Below are 17,621 nucleotides of genomic sequence, written 5' to 3'. Positions count from 1 at the left end.
TCCAGAGTCTATTCTTTTTTGAGGCATACACACTCTCTCCTGCTATCACTGACTGAGCTTTGAAGTAGCTTCTAGTGAAACAAAAGGTCCAAAGAGAAGAGACAAACATTATTATGAGGACAATGACAGTTCAAACAATAGCAAAAACACTGCTACGATTGATGTTTATTGGTAACAAATAACACAAGTCTGGATCAATGTCAGAGTGGAATGTAAGGAGATATATGTTAGAAATAGCAGCTAACAGCCATAATGGTGAGGGTCAGTGCTATCAAGGGTCTAATGAACCACTTGTAAAGATGTGGTTTGACAATAAAAAGAAACCGACTGAACGATATAGCAGCTAATGTCATAAAAATGACAGGTATGGTACATAAAAATACAAAAGCAGCAAGGTAACATGTCCCTCTCTTCTCCTCATCTGTACTACCAAAGATCCACTTACCAGCAGCTAATGCAATGATAGTGAAAGGAAGGTACAGTACATTCAATACAAGATGTGCCAGTATGAGAGAAGTGAAGAATATTGTTGATGATTGTTTCAAGGACTTCCACTGATAGAGTGTGATAGATAGTACCACACCATTAGCTATCAGAGCTAGTATCATCTCAACAGTAAGAACTGCTGCTACTGCTGGACCACTGAACTCACCAGTAAAAGTAAAGTTGCCTTCCATTGCTAACTGCATTATTAATTTTGAGGAACTTACATGTAGTTTCCAACCACACTTTATATACATTGTAGACAATAGTGCATGTCATTCATTCTTTGCCAAAATCAATTTATATACTCAATGGATCATTAAATTAATGAGTGAACTAATTACTAACTACATGTACCTAGGCGTGAGAACACACATCAATAACATGTAACAGCAGATTGTTACCCCATGTACATATAATGTTTATCATACCACATTTCAATTGACAATGAGAATGCTCAACAAGTGGATAAAAATGTGTCATATGGCATACATGTATGTACATGTACATGCACATGTAGTATTTACATGTAACTGTATTATCAATACTTACCCATTTTACTAAAGAAAGCATACAGGACTCCCATCAGATCTCCAAGGGTTAAATTATAATCAGTGACCACACCCTCTATCTGATGGAACTCGGCCAGGTGAGTTGCGGCAAGTGTCTCGTTATGAAAAACACGATCAATAGAAAAATATTTCACAGGAATGAACTCCTACAAAATTAAATGGATAAAGGATAAAAATTTATACAGCTCAAAAAATAAGTAAAATTAGTCTCATGTTAAGTCAATTTAGTCCATAACAGTAGGTGATAAAAGTCACACCTGCTGTTATAATATAAAGTGGTTGCTATGGCTACTCATCGTTAGCTGATAAATCATGAAAATTAATATAATCAGCTTTTACTAGTAGCACATAAAATCATTAATTATTCATGAGAATGAACCACACCCACTTGTTGTCCAAGTTTGTAGAGCATTCTTGTGCTAACAGCAGTAGTATGAGTCCGGAGAATGTTCTTCTGAGCTTCCTCTAGCTTCCAATCGTATTGATAACTATTATTAGAATAGAGGGAGGGATAGAGAAGATAAAAACATAAATGTAAATGTAAATCATGTAGTTACTATAAATCTGGTATATTTTGAGTGACGGTAATTTTAATAAAGTAATGAGGTATACTAAATTTAGAATTGCTAATACATGTATTTCCTTTCCCTATTAATACATTGGACTAAATAGGCAGCATATAAAACTTTCCAATACCTAAATTGTCCATTTTATACATGTACATATTTTATAGCCATAAAAAATAACCAGATTTATGGTAACTCAAACTAAAAACATTGCAAAAGCTAAATTAATTCAAACACATGCACATACACATGTACCGTATTCCCTTAAATAAAAGCCCGGGCGTCTATTTGCTAAAATGGTATTTGGATCTCAAAAAATATATATAAAATAAAAAAAACTTCAGCCCAGAGCGAGATTCCAACCCGTCACCTCATGCTTTTGACTTCTGGAACTTCAGGCATTATCCACTAGACTACTGAGTCACTCCTAGGCTAGTGTTGCTTATTTATAGTTTAATTCTATTGCTACCCCGGCATTTATTCGAATGTGGTTTCTATTTAAGGATTTACGGTACATGTACAAGTGTAGCAGTTTATTTTGGAGGGAAAAAATTGACAAATTTACTATACATACATTTCATTCACAAGGGAATGTTAGTTTTAATGGTTTCAAAAAGATCACTAAACTCAAAAAATGATAGACCACACAACTTATAAAAATCAGTCATTTATATAATATTAACACAAAGAGCATAAGGCTCAATTGTAACTAACAATGAACAAAGATAAGGCTTGCTCTAGATTAACGTCATAGCTATACGGTAACCGTGAGGCTAACTTCATGAGCAAGTTACAAAGATTAACAAAGATATAGCCTAAATCTAATTAATAACACAACTTCATTAACAAGTACACTAATTAACACATGTCTACATAAACACACATGTACAAACTATTAAGTAATTACTGTAACACATCTGAGTACCAAGTGTCTTTCTTCAATAGAGAATAGCCACATACATGTATCACTGAAGATGCATATCAAAGAATGCATTGAACAAACTACAGGAAATGACCTTATGGCCTGGACAACAGAAACTGTACGTTATAGAGAGGTGTCCGCCAATTGGGGGGGGGGGGTCGTTTTAGAGAGGTTTGGCACATGCATTTCATTCACAAGAGTAGTTACATCCATGTATCGCTGAAGGTGCTTATTAAAGAATGAATTACACAATAGGAAAATACAGCACACACACAAACAGTTCCTACCCTATTGATCCATGTCCTCCTGTCTGGTGCATGGTCTTCACTCTCTCTCAAAATATTCGGTAGGAAAATCATAGGAAAACTGTGGATCTAGAATAAATAAAATGATTTTGTAATTAAAGGAATACTAAAAAGAAATTATTTCTGCTTTACCTTTTAAAAAGAATGTGTCATGAGCATCACGGGCAGGGTGCTGCTGAGGCTGGAAAAGAGCATCAAAATTCCAAAAGGAGCTCTCAATGAAATTATCCATAGGCATTTCACAAAATCTGAAAAATTAACCATCATCTATAAATATCGACAAATTACAAATTAGTAGCAGTAATGATGTACACGATGTACAGTGTAGCTGAATCACAATCACCCCCAATTTTTATGACATTTTCTGATACACCCTTATGCTATGTAGAAAGTTTGAGTTGATTCCAAATTCAATGTTACGAGTTGTGGCCATTTTTGAATGGGCCATTTTCTGAAGAACACCCTGTGCTATGGGCCAATGGTTTTTTTCAAAAATTAGCTTCAAAAATCACTATTAAATTGTCTGATGCATATTGATGTCCTTATGCTACATGTATATGTATGTACAAGTACAATGTTTGAGCTGTTTCTGATACATATTTTTCAAGTTATGAGCATTTTTTAAAATATTTTCCAAAAAATGGCTCCAAAATCATCCCCAATTTCTATTAATTATTTTCTCGTGTAAATTGATGTTCTTATGCTATGTAGTAACTTTGAGTTGATTCTGAGTCCAATTTTTTCAACTTATACTATAGCTTATATTTTTTAAATTGGGCCATCTTCTAAAAGAAATGCCACGTACATGTACAGTGTACTATAGCCCATGGTTTTTTTCTGAAAAATGGCTCTGAACAATTTTGATTAAATTTTTTGATACTTATTGTTGTACTTATGCAATGTAGGAATTTTGAATTGTTTCTGACAAATAATTCTCTAGTTATGAGCATTTTAAAAACAAGCAATTTTCACCAAGCTGTACATGTGAATACATTACTAATAATATTTTAATGAAAGGCTCACCCCATCTCAAGGAATATTTGTCGTATTTTGGTCCTAACTTTAAGCAATGGATGGAGGTGACCAGTGGCAAGAGGAGCTCCTAGTGCATTGAAATTGTAAGACTTGAATTCTTCATTCTTCCATGAACCACTAGAACAAAAGAATCAAAATAACAAAGGAACATTATTAAATAGGTACATTTAGTGAATTAAAGTACATTGTACCCTTACATGTACATCTGTGATTACAAAAGGTATCAATGCATGTACACATACATGTATATATTATACATGTACAGGTACTGTAAACCTATTAATGTTAGCGGCTACTTTATTTAGCATTTATGCTTAAATGTCAAATTAGCGACTATTAAATTTGGCATATCATTAAACCATTCCCACTTTTCTGTTAGCTGCTGCTGTCGTTCCACTGGGTTCTCCTTCCTCTGGTAGTGTTGTCGACCAAGCAGAAGAGAGCCATCTACTAGTGTAGTATCAGCATAGATACTGTATCTATGGTATCAGCGACATTTTGTGATCATGTGACTGGGTGTTTTTATTAGCAAATATTAAATTTAGCATGTTTAGGCTCTTCGCTAATATCGCTAAAATAAAGTAGCACGCTAAAATTTGTAGTTTTAAAGTATTTTATTTGAGGAAATACAGTACATGTACATGTATGTATACAGGGTACATGTTCTTATGCTGTGTATCAACTTTAAGCTGATTCCAGTCAAATTTGGATTTTTTACATGGATAAATGTCACTTTACAGCGTTCAATGTACATATTAGGAAATGATGTACATGATTGGTAATAGCAAAGTGTGTGGTGTCTGGTATTGCTGTTCTAACTAAAGAGCCAAACAATATAGTCATGTGACTTGGTACGGCACCAATCGGATAACAGCAAAAAACATGAACACACATATACAGTACATGTACATGTGAACATTACAAATCATGAATCACTTCTGTATCATTTCAGCAGTAAGCTCTGTACTCTTCTTACTGATGCTAGTGGTAAAGCAAGGACCCTGTGTGATTATGTAATTCTTTATTATACTACAGAGAAAGAGAGGGAGAGGGAGAGAGAGAGGGGGGAGAGAAAACAAAAAACAGAGCCCATAAATAAAAATACAGATTATATAAACTGACGTGTTACTGATGAGCTTCCTCTTCTTAAATTCCTTCAAATTCTCATCGGACAGTTCTCCCCTCCCACTCTCACCTTTGAGGGAACACAATAACTTCAGGACAGTATCAGTCACAGACTCCACCTACACAATTAATTAATTTAGCTATTAGATTAGTCATTATATAAATAATTTATCACAATAAATATAATGCAATGTATAACTTAAATAATAATTTTAAGTAAATTTGAGTATAAGTACTATTACCGTATAGCGAGAAATTTTGGAGGGAATTAAATTCAGCAAATTTGGCATTTTGATAGCCACTCACCAAAATAAAAATCCGCCATTTTAAGCCATTATACGCATGTTCAATGGCATGTGGCCACAAATTTGCCAAATTAAAATCTGCCAATCACCAAAATTTTTGGAATTCACCAAAATTTGGCCCCTCCAAATTTACCCGCTATATGGTATTATTAATTCCCTTTGTACAGTTAGTAATGGTCAAGAGCTAATGAGAATGGACACAATGATTCAAAATGGCGGGTTTTTATTTCGGTAAATGACTATCAAAATGTCATACCTCCTGCCTCCAAAATTACAGTACACATACCATAAAAGTAAAAATTTTCGTGGTGTAATTAAATTTCATGCATTAAAAATTTCGTGGTAGGCATTACCCTACCACTAAAAAATGGCTTAAAAATGGCTCTGAAATCAACCCAAGTTTTTATTACATTTTCTGATGTATATTGATGAATATATGCTACACAAAAAATTTGAGCTGTTTCCGACAAATATTTTTGAGTTACGGCCATTTTTAAAAATTAGCCAAAATCTAAAAAATACCCAAGGCTATAGCCCATGGTTTTTTCTAAAAAATGACTCCAAAATAACCTCAAATTTTTATTACATTTTCTGATGTATATTGATGTCCTTAGGCTATGTAGAAAGTTTAAGCTGTTTCCAACAAAAAATTTTTGAGTTACAGCCATTTTAAAATAGCGAAAATTTGAAAAATACCCCAATGCTATAGCTCATTTTTTTTTCCAAAAAATGGCTCCAAAATTACTCTAAATTTTTATTACATTTTCTGATATATATTTTGATCAGAATCTACTGAAACTTATATAACATTAGGATATGGATTGGGGAAAAAATATATAATAGAGAATTCTCTCTTAGCCTTTTTAAAAGAAATTTGTCCAAAAACCCTATAGCACAGTAAAGCTTACAGGCCTGGACTTTTGTCTAATTTTGAGCAACTTTTAAGACTTATTAAAAATTCAGTTTTAATTGGAGTTACCGTAAACGTAAAAATTTTCGTGGTATAAATTTTCAAATTTTTGAAATTTTATCATAAAAATTAATTTTTGTGCATTAAAAATTTTGTAGTAGGCGTTACCCAACTTATTAATTTACTGACCACATGGATGCCTACCTTCACTATCTTTTCAGTTATCAGGGACTACCATGTACATAAGGAGATCTGTGAAGCAGAGGAAGGAGAGATGCTGAAGTATGAAAGAGAGACGAGTAATATTCATGATCAGTACGCATGGCTGTCACGTGGCCTATTGAATTAACCACCACACCCTTGCATTAAAATTTCGTGGATCTGTGTGGCCCACGGAAAGAACGAAAATTTATCCGCCATGAAAATTTTTACATTTACGGCAAATCAGATCACATGTACTATTATTATTATTAATTTTCATTTGTTTCCCCCGTACAGCTCAAAACAAAGTTGTCACTGCTTTGTTCTAATGTAGATAGTGAAGGACCATTACTATAGCTACCACACCATAACTAACTGATAATAATAATAACCAGCAAGCCACATTCAATATTCAGTAGCAAATGTTGCATAAATAGAGTCCGGTAATATCGAAATGCTAATTACAACTTACGTTTCTATAAACTTGTGGTGGGCCTGGTGATGATTTGTCTAGCTTTAGCCATTTGTTAGACATTGCCTTGCTGAAACCAATCTTAGCATTAGGAACTGTAGACTAAAGGGAGAGATAGCGGAATGAAATCAAAATAAGAAAGACAAGACAAAATTACATATACAAGTACACATAAAATTATCATTATACATGTACGAACATTTATTACAGTTAATATTACGCTTTTTGTATAACAACAATTTCGTTTCAGCTAACACTTGCTAGGCTTGTATTTTAAACAGGCAATTTCGTAATCAAATGTAATCTTTACATGATCTTTTCTCACCATTAGTTCATTTTGTGGTGTTCCATTTGATTGATCGACTGCTTCAAAGAGTCTAACCTCATGTGAACCATTCTCAGCTATCTCTTTACCTTCTTCGGCCAGCTCCCACAATTCAGTCTGTTTCTGCTCTGTATTTATAACCTAAAAGAGAGACAAAGACCCCCACACCGTGTGCAAATCGGCAAATCAAGTGCTAAAGCCTACGTCTCTAAAGGACTCCAAACTCTTTAAGGCTCCGACTACGTCTTGATGATTTCTACCGACACTAGTAGCATATTCATAGGAATCTACTCGACCCTTTTCTGCCAGAGCTTCCAAGAGAGCATCGGGTAAAGACTCCGTCTGAGACGTCATCTTGATGTGAAGCCGGCCAACAAGGCAACACGTGTTTTAAAGGTGGGGCCGTTTATTAATTAATGGTTATTATAGTTATATAATAGATGTAGTTATTAAAAACAATAAAGTAAAGATTTTTGGGAGTTTTGTTGTTTGTAGACACAGATGCAATAGAGTATGTTCATAATTCAATGAAGTATGTTTATAATTCAATTAAATCCTGGTGGCTGCATAGTTTTTGTTGTCATGCTGTCTAGAGTCTGAGGGAATGATCCCATATCTGCAGCTGAGACTAGCATCACTCCATTATCAAAAGTCACCTTAAGAAATGGTCCAACCAATACTCCATTTCCAACGGTCACAACCTGTGAACCTTGCTCAACAGTGATTTCTTTTATGCTGGACAATGGTTGACGAAACCTACAGCACAAAGAACAAGCTCTCTTCTCACCACAAGTAGCTTCATAATAAAGATTCTCTCCATCTGTGTACAACAGGCCTGGAGCATCATTTTTATATGTTGTATAGCCCCTTACTGCTATGAATCTACCAACTTTGAGATGAGCAGTGATGGTAGGATCATCTAATATTGGGGCCTGAGAGCAACAGCAGCAACCCATGACTTCAGTCTTGTGAGGATTCAATGGACAGGTATTAATTCAAGTATTAGATTATACAGCTGAGAGTCAATGACTGATAAGCTCGCTGATGAGCTAGGAGCATGCAGAGTGATTTTTATAAGCATTGTAAGGTGTGGTTTGTGATGAAAGGCCATTGAAATGAACATTCATTGGGTGGGAGTTCCCCAAGTTCAAGGTGCAGACATTAATGAAATTGTTTGCACTATAGTCTACTATGGAAGCTACAATGATGTCACATCACAATTTTATTACATGCAAAGCTTCTTAGCAGGTGTGGTTTAGGTACAAATCTGACCTGAGGCTGCATAACACATCACAATTTGGCATGAACCCAAAAACAATTATTATATCATTAATTTATATGGCAATGGGCAGTTTTCCAAGCTGTGAGCCACAGTGTCAGTTATGCAATGTCAGCACCACAAAATTTGCTGGAATTTGGATTATTAATTTTTCTTAGCAACTAAAAACAACTAACAACAACAACAACAACAGCAAAATTTTACATCATTAGATTATAGCATTTTGATTGCTGTTTTTTGATATTCCCCGAATTAAACTTGTTCTTTTTGGCCTGTACTTTTCCAACTCAAAGCCACTATTAGACTGTAATTTAGCAGTAGAGCTAGTAGCTGATGCATAACTATTCTGAAACTCCTTTAATAGAAAGCATGTGACAATGATGGTACTAGCTATTATCATTATAATTATGACTACTGTTATGATCACTGAAGCTGCAACAAAGCCAACAAGAGTGGGAGTATGTGATACACTGTATGTTATGGATTGATATTTCTCTGATTGTATATAGACACATATGCTTTTTCCTTTGTAGCTTGATATATCAATGTAACATGATCTCTCTGTATCACTCAATGAACAGCTGTCGATATTGCTATCAGAGTATGTGGTAATGTTGGCACTGATGTTTAGCTTGATAAACGTATCACTGGATCGCTCACTGATCACTGCAGCAATGAAGTAAAAGTTAGTTTCATTCAATAGCAAAGTACCACTAGAATGCCCTCCTGTTGATCGGTGAAGGCAGAAGGTACTGATACCGGTATTACGTGAAATATCAGAATTAGCAATGTAACTTTGATACCTGCTTATATCGTTAAAAACTGTCAAACAAAAACTTTTTGTATAATTTGCTGAGTAAGTGATGGAGCCAGTATTAAGAGTATGAATAGGAATGTCCCCATTATAATAGTTTACAGGTATGGGTTGCTGTTGGTTCAATGCAATGCTGTGCATTCTTAATGGCAAGAAGCTGGTTTTGATACTCTTCACATTGCATGACTGAATGTAATAAAAGACATCATTATCTACTGACTGTGGCATTACACGGAGTCCTTTAACCACTTCAGTATCAAACCCATTTGAATGAAGAGATATAAATACGTTACCACCAGCAAAGACTGAACCAGGGCCACTAAAAGCAGTCATCATGACTGAACTGTATGTTATTATTAGTATTGCTAATGCAAGAACTGAGACTATTCCAACTACAAGACAAGTGCACTGCTTCCCTACATAATGAGATCAGGAATGATTTATAAGTATTGATATCTTACTTTTAGGATTCATGGTAGATCTTTACTAGTACTCTTTCAACAAAAAAAAGAGAGCTAAAGTTTTTAAAATGCTGAGTGATTGTTTTTCTATGAACTTTGCTTTATTCATAGCATGATGCAGCACATGCAATTTATTCTGGTGGGAGGAATGGAATGGGCCAGGATGTGATGTAATGATCTACTTAAGTAATGAATCTACTTCTTGAAACTCTTCGTGCTGAGAAAAGATCTGAAGATGACTGAATTTGCAAGCTACTGCTGCTTCTTACTTTTGTCTCTGGTCCTGGCAAATGCAGCTAGATCTAACAGTACCGGTCATTATCATGAATGTCCTCATGACAAATTACCAAAAAAGGTATATAGATCTATACTCGTTTTCCTCTTATTATATATTTGCATTGTATTTTTCGTTTTTTGCAGTTCTTGGTTAGAACACATTTGGAAGTTTCATATAAATCTGAGGCAGCAAAGACTTTAGCTGTAGCTGGGAGGAATGAGCCTTTTAATCAACCTATTCGCATCAATCTCCACTACAACTTTACTTTTTTGGGAGTGTGAGTAGATATATAATGTAGGCTATAATATTGGTGCATCCGCAAATAAAGCGTCTATAGGTGCATCATAATTCTATAATCTCATTGTATTCTGCTAATCAGCAATGTTTTTTTGTATGTGAGTGTTTATGTATGTGTGTGTTCTAGTTGTGCATATGTCACACAGTCACAGACTCACAGTCATTATGATGAGCATCGAGTATACATTTGACTGTGTGGGCTGTGTGACACACAAGTACCGGCAACAATTAATGCAGATAACTAGCTTTAGTGTGTTAATCTCCACCATACTAGACTAAAAATTGCTTAGTTATAGCTATTGTTATCATAGCATACGGTGTCCCTAGGGCCCATAGGCACAGGTGCATTATTCTTGGAATTTGTAGAACTGCCCGTGGGGCCACCCCAATTACTTAATAGGCTGAGGAATGGTCTTACTAGCCAAACTAGGCTGCCCCTTTGACTATAACTAAATTGTACACACACTGAACTTGGGGTGTGAAAAATGGATTTGCTTTCAGTATTACCTATTGTTGTTCTAGTTCTCAGAACTAGAACTATTTCGCTATTAGTTCTTGGGTTTTTCCCCTTTAGTTCTAGAACTAGAACTAGAACCAACATAAAAATCCAGAATAAAACCAGAACTAGAACCAACCGTACTGAAACTTTGTACCGGACTATAGAACTATAACTAACAGTGTTATGGAATTAATAACTAATCTATAACTAAAATATATAATCATTGTCACAACCTAGAACTAGAACTAAGTGTGTAGAACTAGAACAAAAACTAGTCACTATTAATAGTTCTATATTTAACATAAACTACATCTACATGTACTGTTTGTGTCCTCATGCATAGCATGTGAATGAGTCTATCATGTATGCATCTCAGCTGCTACAAGTACAAGTACAACTTACAGGTGGATAAGGAAAAGAAACAGCTGAACCAGGACCCACACCAGATGTAACTGAACTATTTCAACTTGAGGAAGATGAGGTTGTGGAAGTCAAGAGTCGTGTAAAGTTTGAAGCCGAATTCAAAGCACTGTCTGGGATTACTTTATATACAATGAAGATACAGACGAAAGCATTTAGGCTGACTAACGATACTTTAGAGAGAGAGACATTACTTAGGAAAAACAAGCAGTACATTAAATAAACTGTACAGTGAACTTGCAATATATATTTATTGTGCATTAATTATGATGGAAAACTCATTGCATGCATGGTTATTATACTTTCACAGAGCACATACATGTAACTAGAACTATAATTAAGAGCTTAATACCAAACTAGAACTATCTAACAGTAAAAATTTCAAGGAACTAGAACTAGGACTAACTATACTAAAAGCTATATGTAGGAACTATAACTAGAACTAACCCAATAAATTTTACACTAACAAGAACTAGAACTATTCTTGTAACAGCCTAAAAAAGGAACTAGAGCTAGAACTATTTGCAGTTTTGCACCTATGATAGAACTAAACTAGAACTAAAATTGAAAAAGCCATACTGGTCCAACAATAGTATTACCGTATAGCTTGGTATAGCTTGATATTTTCGTGGGTTGATATTTTCGTGGTTTGCTCCTGGTGGGACAATTTGTGGTTTAATTTTCGTGGTTGACAGTTTACATAGCCTGTAAGGGATGGCACTTCAATGATTTCGTGGGTTTAAATTTCGTGGGCAGCCCATAACCACGAAAACCACGAAATTTACATTCCACGAAAATTTTAAGCTATACGGTATCACAACAACTCAGTGTAAGAGCAAAAATGTACTAACCACATTCTCTGTTGTAGCCAGTATTAAATTTATTTTATGGCCTTAATATGATTATCTAACCATAATAATAATGTGTTCCAAATCCAACTATCTAAAAATAATTATTTACTGAAATATGAGCCTTCAAAGTCATAATGAAAAATGTTGACATTTTGCTTCCTGCAATGTTACTTCCTGTTTGTGAGTGTGGCTAAACGTGACGTCATTAGGGCATAGATAATAGAGTATACTCTATTATCTCTATTATACTTTATTATCAATGTAGTAGGGGAGTGATCCGGCCTTTATTCTCATTAGGATCGAGCCTATTATATAGATGGGCGAATCCAGAAATTTGCATTCAATTTTCGATTCTGAATACTTTTGAGACTGGAATCGATGGAATCGAATACCGATTCCGAGTACTACATCTACACATGCGCAAAGCCACGTGATATCAATTAGAGCAATAAAATGCAATAATAATGAATAATTAAGGTATTAACTACTGATTAATTAACTATTATTGATATTAAAAGGTGTGGTTGGGTGTTGCTTAATTTGGAATTGTTTCAAAAAATTCCCACTTCTCTTTCGATACGAGTACGATTCCATTTGGAATCAAAGGATCAAATACTCCGGACTCAGAATCGCCATCACTAGCCTATTATGCTCATAAATGTTCCTATTATTCTTTATGGAAATTCTTAATAATTTTCCCCATTATTCTTTTCATTTTATCCTATTATTCTCAATTTATTCTCAATAATTTTCTCAAATAATCAATTTTCACCCAAGAATTGCATCCCAGTAGTGTTTTAAAAATAGGTCTTCCAAAAAACCCTAGCCAAAATTTTTTAAATTTTCTTCAGTCTGCAATCACCATTGACCTGAACTCCACTTATTATTCCACTATTATTCCTATTTCCATCCAATTATTCCAGCATTATTCCTCACATGAGGAAACCCCTTTTATTCCTAAAATTATGCTGGAATAATAGGCTCATCCCTAATTCTCATGCCTTGTAGCACAAATTTAAAAATTTGGATCTTTAGCTTTCATTATTCTAAGCATGCAACTGCAAGAAGATGCCTCAGAATAGCAAACAAGAAAATTCACCAAAGTGTGATATTATGACTTTTTCTTGCAGTTGCATGCTTAGAATAATGAAAGCTCAAGCCTGGATCCCAATTTTTAAATTTGTGCATGCTATTACATTACAAGGTATAAGAATAAAGGATCATTTTCCCCTATAAAGGAATGGAGTTACATGTACCAGTATCTACTATGATGCCACCATATTTGAAGGCTCATATCTCAGTAAATAATTATTTTTAGACAGTGGGATTTGGAACACATTATTATTATGGTTAAGTCATCATATTAAGACCATAAAATAAATACATCAAATTTGGAGATACCCTTTAAATAGGTATTTCTACTTAATTCTGATGACTGTGTTGATTATTAGTATGCTAATCAAATTTTTCAATTTAATATAGATTATCTGAGACAAAACAGCAACAAGTGAAGGTTTGTATTTAACAGATTTATCATTTTAATTCATTAATATCATTGTTATTTAACCATGCAGACTATCATGAGTCAAGTAAAAGAGAATCTTGAGTCAATCCTTACAGTGAGAAGGACTCCAAGCCCTCTTCGATTACGAAGGCAATTATTTGCTATAGAGTTTATTGTCATTATACATTTAGGCATTGTGTCAGTAATGATGAAGTTATTTTAACTGGTCCTACTGAACCATGTCTTCATCAATGTTCAACAAAATCAGTTATTTGTGATGCTTTTCCAGTACCATCAGAACATCTACAGGTGATTTGTCAAACAGATTAATAGTATAACTAAATTCTAAGAAATTCATTTACACAAATTATATAACCTGTTTGTTCTAATCTATATTGTGCATGTTCAATTTTTCATAGTAATTTATTTAATGTTTGACAACAACTTTATTTTATATGTACATATAGCGTTGTGTGCAGTGCAATGGAGATAGTAGCAATTGTGTTGAGGCTTATAGTGATGGACCTGGTATTGAAGCTGACCTTGCTCTATATGTATATGGTATTGATGTCAACTGTGATGAGGGTACCATTGCTTATGCCACAGCCTGCCAATTGGAAGATCGATATGACAGGTAGGCTAAGTTAAATGACTAGGACTGTATAGTGTGTCATATTTGTTAACATTATGTGAGTGATTTTTCAGGACTGATGCTGTATAGCACAAATATTTGGAGGGTTGTATATTCACAAATTTGCTTTAAAATCTATTTTGTGGATTTAATTTTCATAAATTTATACCGGTTGCCATCTTGTACCCTTTTAATTTGATTTTCACAAAAGTAATTTTTGTGAATTTTCAAAAAATTCAGTGCAAAATCTGCAAAATTTACAGCCCTTGAAAATTTTGCTCTATATGGTAATTTTTATGGAATTAATACTTTTTTGTAGGCCAATATCAGGAATTATCAATTTCTGCCCAAGTGACATTAATGATGCAGAACACGTTTTTAAGGTTGCAAAACATGAAATTTTTCATGTGCTAGTAAGTTCGTTATAAAACTAAAATTATTAATAACAGCTACTAATGGACTCATAATGTATGTCATTATATATTTATTTATTTATTTATTATATAGGGATTCTCAGATAACTTATATCCATGGTACAGAGATGAAAGGGGAAACCCAAGAACACATAGAGATGCCAATGGTAACCCACCAACTGATGCTAATGGGTCAGTTAAAATGATTATGATATCTTTATTAATAATGATATTCAATAGTAAATATATAGCAGCAGAAAATACAGTAAAAACAGTGGTCATTAATGATTGGCAGACGAGATTCGGGACAATGACAAAAACAGTTACACAATTAGTTACTCCAAAACTTGTGGTATGTCATGAAAACAACTTAGTAGACCTATATTAAATAAATTACCTGTAAATTTATAGGAGGTTGGAAAACATCATTTTAATTGTGATACTTTGGAGGGTGTTCAGTTAGAGGATCAAGGTGGTAGTGGTACTGCCGGATCACACTGGGAGAAAAGATTACTAAATGTAAGCACACACTTGATAACCTTGCCCATATCCAATGAATTTTTATTTTGTTCAGTATGAAGCTATGACTGGTGTCATATCAGAAAACCTTGCATTCTCCAGTTTTAGTTATGCACTGTTAGAAGACAGTGGGTATGTTAATTAAACATTAAAACCATAATGTATTGTAATTATAATTTTATTTATAATTATATAGTTGGTATAAAGTTGATTATAGCAAAGCAAGTATACTAGTTTGGGGACGTGGTGATGGATGTGGATATGTTACTGGTTCTTGTGGAGGATACATTGACTCAAAAAGAAGACAGTATGTACATACACTGCTAATGAATTGACTGTTATTTAAATATGTAGGAATGAGCCAATAGCTCCATTTTGTGATTTCTTTACCGATGATGACCATCATCCACAAAACCTAAAATGCAACATAGACAGGACAGCAGTTGCTTTTTGTAACCTTGTGGATAATTACTTATATGTAGCATCTTATGTATCAATACCTCGAGAATATCAGGTAGAAAGAAAAAGTTTTATTTGTACGATAATGACTACTTTTATACTTGTGTCTAGTATTTAAACTCAGGTGAAAATTTTGACAGCTCAGCATACAGGCTCCCGTTTTATGGAGGTTTTGTTCAATCAGCAGACTTCTGCCCATATTATCTTGACCTAGTAAATATAAAACTTTTTATAAATAGGTATTCTATTTTTTCTTTATTAATTTTAGCTAAGGGAAGCCCCTCGGGGTATATGCAGGAAAGGGATCCCCCTAAGTAATATAAATAGTATAAATCATAAATATTTATTAAATTATTTATGTCATGCAATAGCTGCTAATAATGAAGCAGCAGAGACATATGGACCTAGATCACGTTGTGTGGATCACTCTGAAAAGTGGCAGATCACTAATGGCTCAAACACATACACTGCCAAATACAGTGCTGGATGCTATGAGGTAGAAAAAGGTTGTTTATGTTTACACCTCAAGGTGTAAAGCAAGATGTCAGTCGATCCTTTTTTAATTGTATATACTTACATTTTGTAGTACCAATGCTCCAATAGTGCTGTTACTATAATGATCCTTGGACAATCATATACCTGTAGTAAAGCTGGTCAAGTGGTATGCCATTCTTATAACATATAACACACATATCTCATTTCAGCGTTTCCCATAAAGCATGCATGTTATGTGGGTTTAACAGCACATATCAGTATAATTTATGAGCTGACAAGCACTATAATGTATAACATTTGGAACAACTTTTAAAAATTAAATTTTGATTGCACGAATCCACTATAACTTTCTATACTACATAAAGACTTGTATGTGTATCAAAAATAATTATAGAAATTAAGAATTCTCTTATATTTATTTTTGACAAAATTTGGCCAAAAACCATGCAAATCAGTGCAGGATCTTTAGTCAATATGACTCTAACAATCTACTGACAAGAAGCTGCACAATGTTAAAGTCTTGTGGGAAACCCTGTCATATTGAGTGTTTTATAGATAAAAATTGATCAGACTACAAATGATGTGAGATATCGTGGAGGGATTGTGTGCCCATCCTGTGTTGAGATATGCTATGTGAGTACTGAGTACAGTATATTTGAATTTTTTACTTTATTTCTTAAATGTTTTTGCAGGATGATTTTACAAATTGCCCTGAAGCAGGTAAAAAAAAAATTATAAAATCCACCATGCATTATTTGTATCATCCAGCTAAACTATATAGAGAGTTAGCGAGTCCTACTCCTAGTAAAAGTGTTGGAAACCCTACTTCTTCTACTGCTAGTGTTCAAAGTTCCACTTCTTCTACAGTTACTGCTGGGAGTCCAACTTCTTCTACTGTTACTGCTGGGAGTCCAACTTCTTCTACAGTTACTGCTGGGAGTCCAACTTCTTCTACAGTTACTGTTGAGAGTCCAACTTCTTCTATAGTTAGTGTTGGAAGTCCCACTCCTGCAACTGATAGTGCTGGGAACCTGCTGCCAATGGTGAATCTTCTTCTTGCAGCGATCTTTGCTTCATTCATTATTAACTATTAAAACTTTAGTCGTTATGTGCATGTGTAAGTTAGAGCAATTCTTAGTAGATTTTTCTTCACCTTTATTCTAATAAATGCTTTAATGTTCTGATATGATTCTTTTTTTTACTTATGAGTAGATTCTATTTAATATACCCTATGAGGCTTGATTTAAGACCAATGATTTATCCAAACTCTTGAGTTTACTGTCATCATGGTAAACATCAATATTAAAAGAGCTATTATTAACTATGGTAAACACAATTGAAACATAGGTAAACAACAGTAAACATCATTGATAAGCATTGAAACTGTGGCAAACATTAATAAATGTAAGTAAGTACTGATATACATATGATATACAGTGGTGAACATAGGGAAATAGTAATAAACATAGGTAAAAGGTGGT

At 34.1% G+C, this 17,621-nt stretch overlaps 2 protein-coding genes and 1 pseudogene across 2 annotated transcripts; 1 reads left to right on the top strand and 2 right to left on the bottom strand.

Moving 5' to 3' along the window:
• Positions 1–7,607, bottom strand: part of LOC100637171 (phenylalanine--tRNA ligase alpha subunit-like) — an 11,729-nt pseudogene extending 4,122 nt beyond the window's left edge.
• An 808-nt stretch (positions 7,608–8,415) lies between these two features.
• Positions 8,416–9,875, bottom strand: LOC109583240 (uncharacterized). The gene is made up of 2 exons (XM_019998485.1): positions 9,776–9,875; positions 8,416–9,730 (listed from the first exon to the last, which is right to left on the bottom strand). The coding sequence occupies exons 1-2, from the start codon at positions 9,786–9,788 to the stop codon at positions 8,709–8,711; spliced, it is 1,035 nt and encodes a 344-aa protein (XP_019854044.1). The 5' UTR covers positions 9,789–9,875; the 3' UTR covers positions 8,416–8,708.
• Positions 9,876–9,919: 44 nt separating this feature from the next.
• LOC100637044 (leishmanolysin-like peptidase) lies at positions 9,920–17,372 on the top strand. The gene is made up of 20 exons (XM_019998481.1): positions 9,920–10,130; positions 10,196–10,329; positions 13,602–13,632; positions 13,694–13,773; positions 13,815–13,932; positions 14,091–14,257; positions 14,574–14,667; positions 14,762–14,859; positions 14,908–15,019; positions 15,079–15,186; positions 15,242–15,318; positions 15,383–15,493; positions 15,541–15,700; positions 15,757–15,858; positions 15,914–15,959; positions 16,017–16,141; positions 16,232–16,306; positions 16,696–16,773; positions 16,833–16,860; positions 16,909–17,372. The coding sequence occupies exons 1-20, from the start codon at positions 10,011–10,013 to the stop codon at positions 17,232–17,234; spliced, it is 2,190 nt and encodes a 729-aa protein (XP_019854040.1). The 5' UTR covers positions 9,920–10,010; the 3' UTR covers positions 17,235–17,372.
• The last annotated feature ends 249 nt before the right edge of the window (positions 17,373–17,621 follow it).

Source organism: Amphimedon queenslandica, unplaced genomic scaffold, assembly GCF_000090795.2.
Source record: "Amphimedon queenslandica unplaced genomic scaffold, v1.1 AMPQUscaffold_13317, whole genome shotgun sequence".
Classification (NCBI taxonomy): Eukaryota; Metazoa; Porifera; class Demospongiae; order Haplosclerida; family Niphatidae; genus Amphimedon; species Amphimedon queenslandica.
Note: the sequence above shows the minus strand (reverse complement) of the source record. Positions and strands in the feature narration are given on the sequence as shown.

Excerpts from the sequence above, each read along its gene's own strand:
- LOC100637044 (XM_019998481.1), top strand. The coding sequence starts at position 10,011 with ATGACTGAATTTGCAAGCTACTGCTGCTTCTTACTTTTGTCTCTGGTC. Across the intron at positions 15,319-15,382 it reads GCACTGTTAGAAGACAGTGG|TTGGTATAAAGTTGATTATA; the intron begins GTATGTTAATTA and ends ATAATTATATAG. Across the intron at positions 16,142-16,231 it reads ACAGTGCTGGATGCTATGAG|TACCAATGCTCCAATAGTGC; the intron begins GTAGAAAAAGGT and ends TACATTTTGTAG.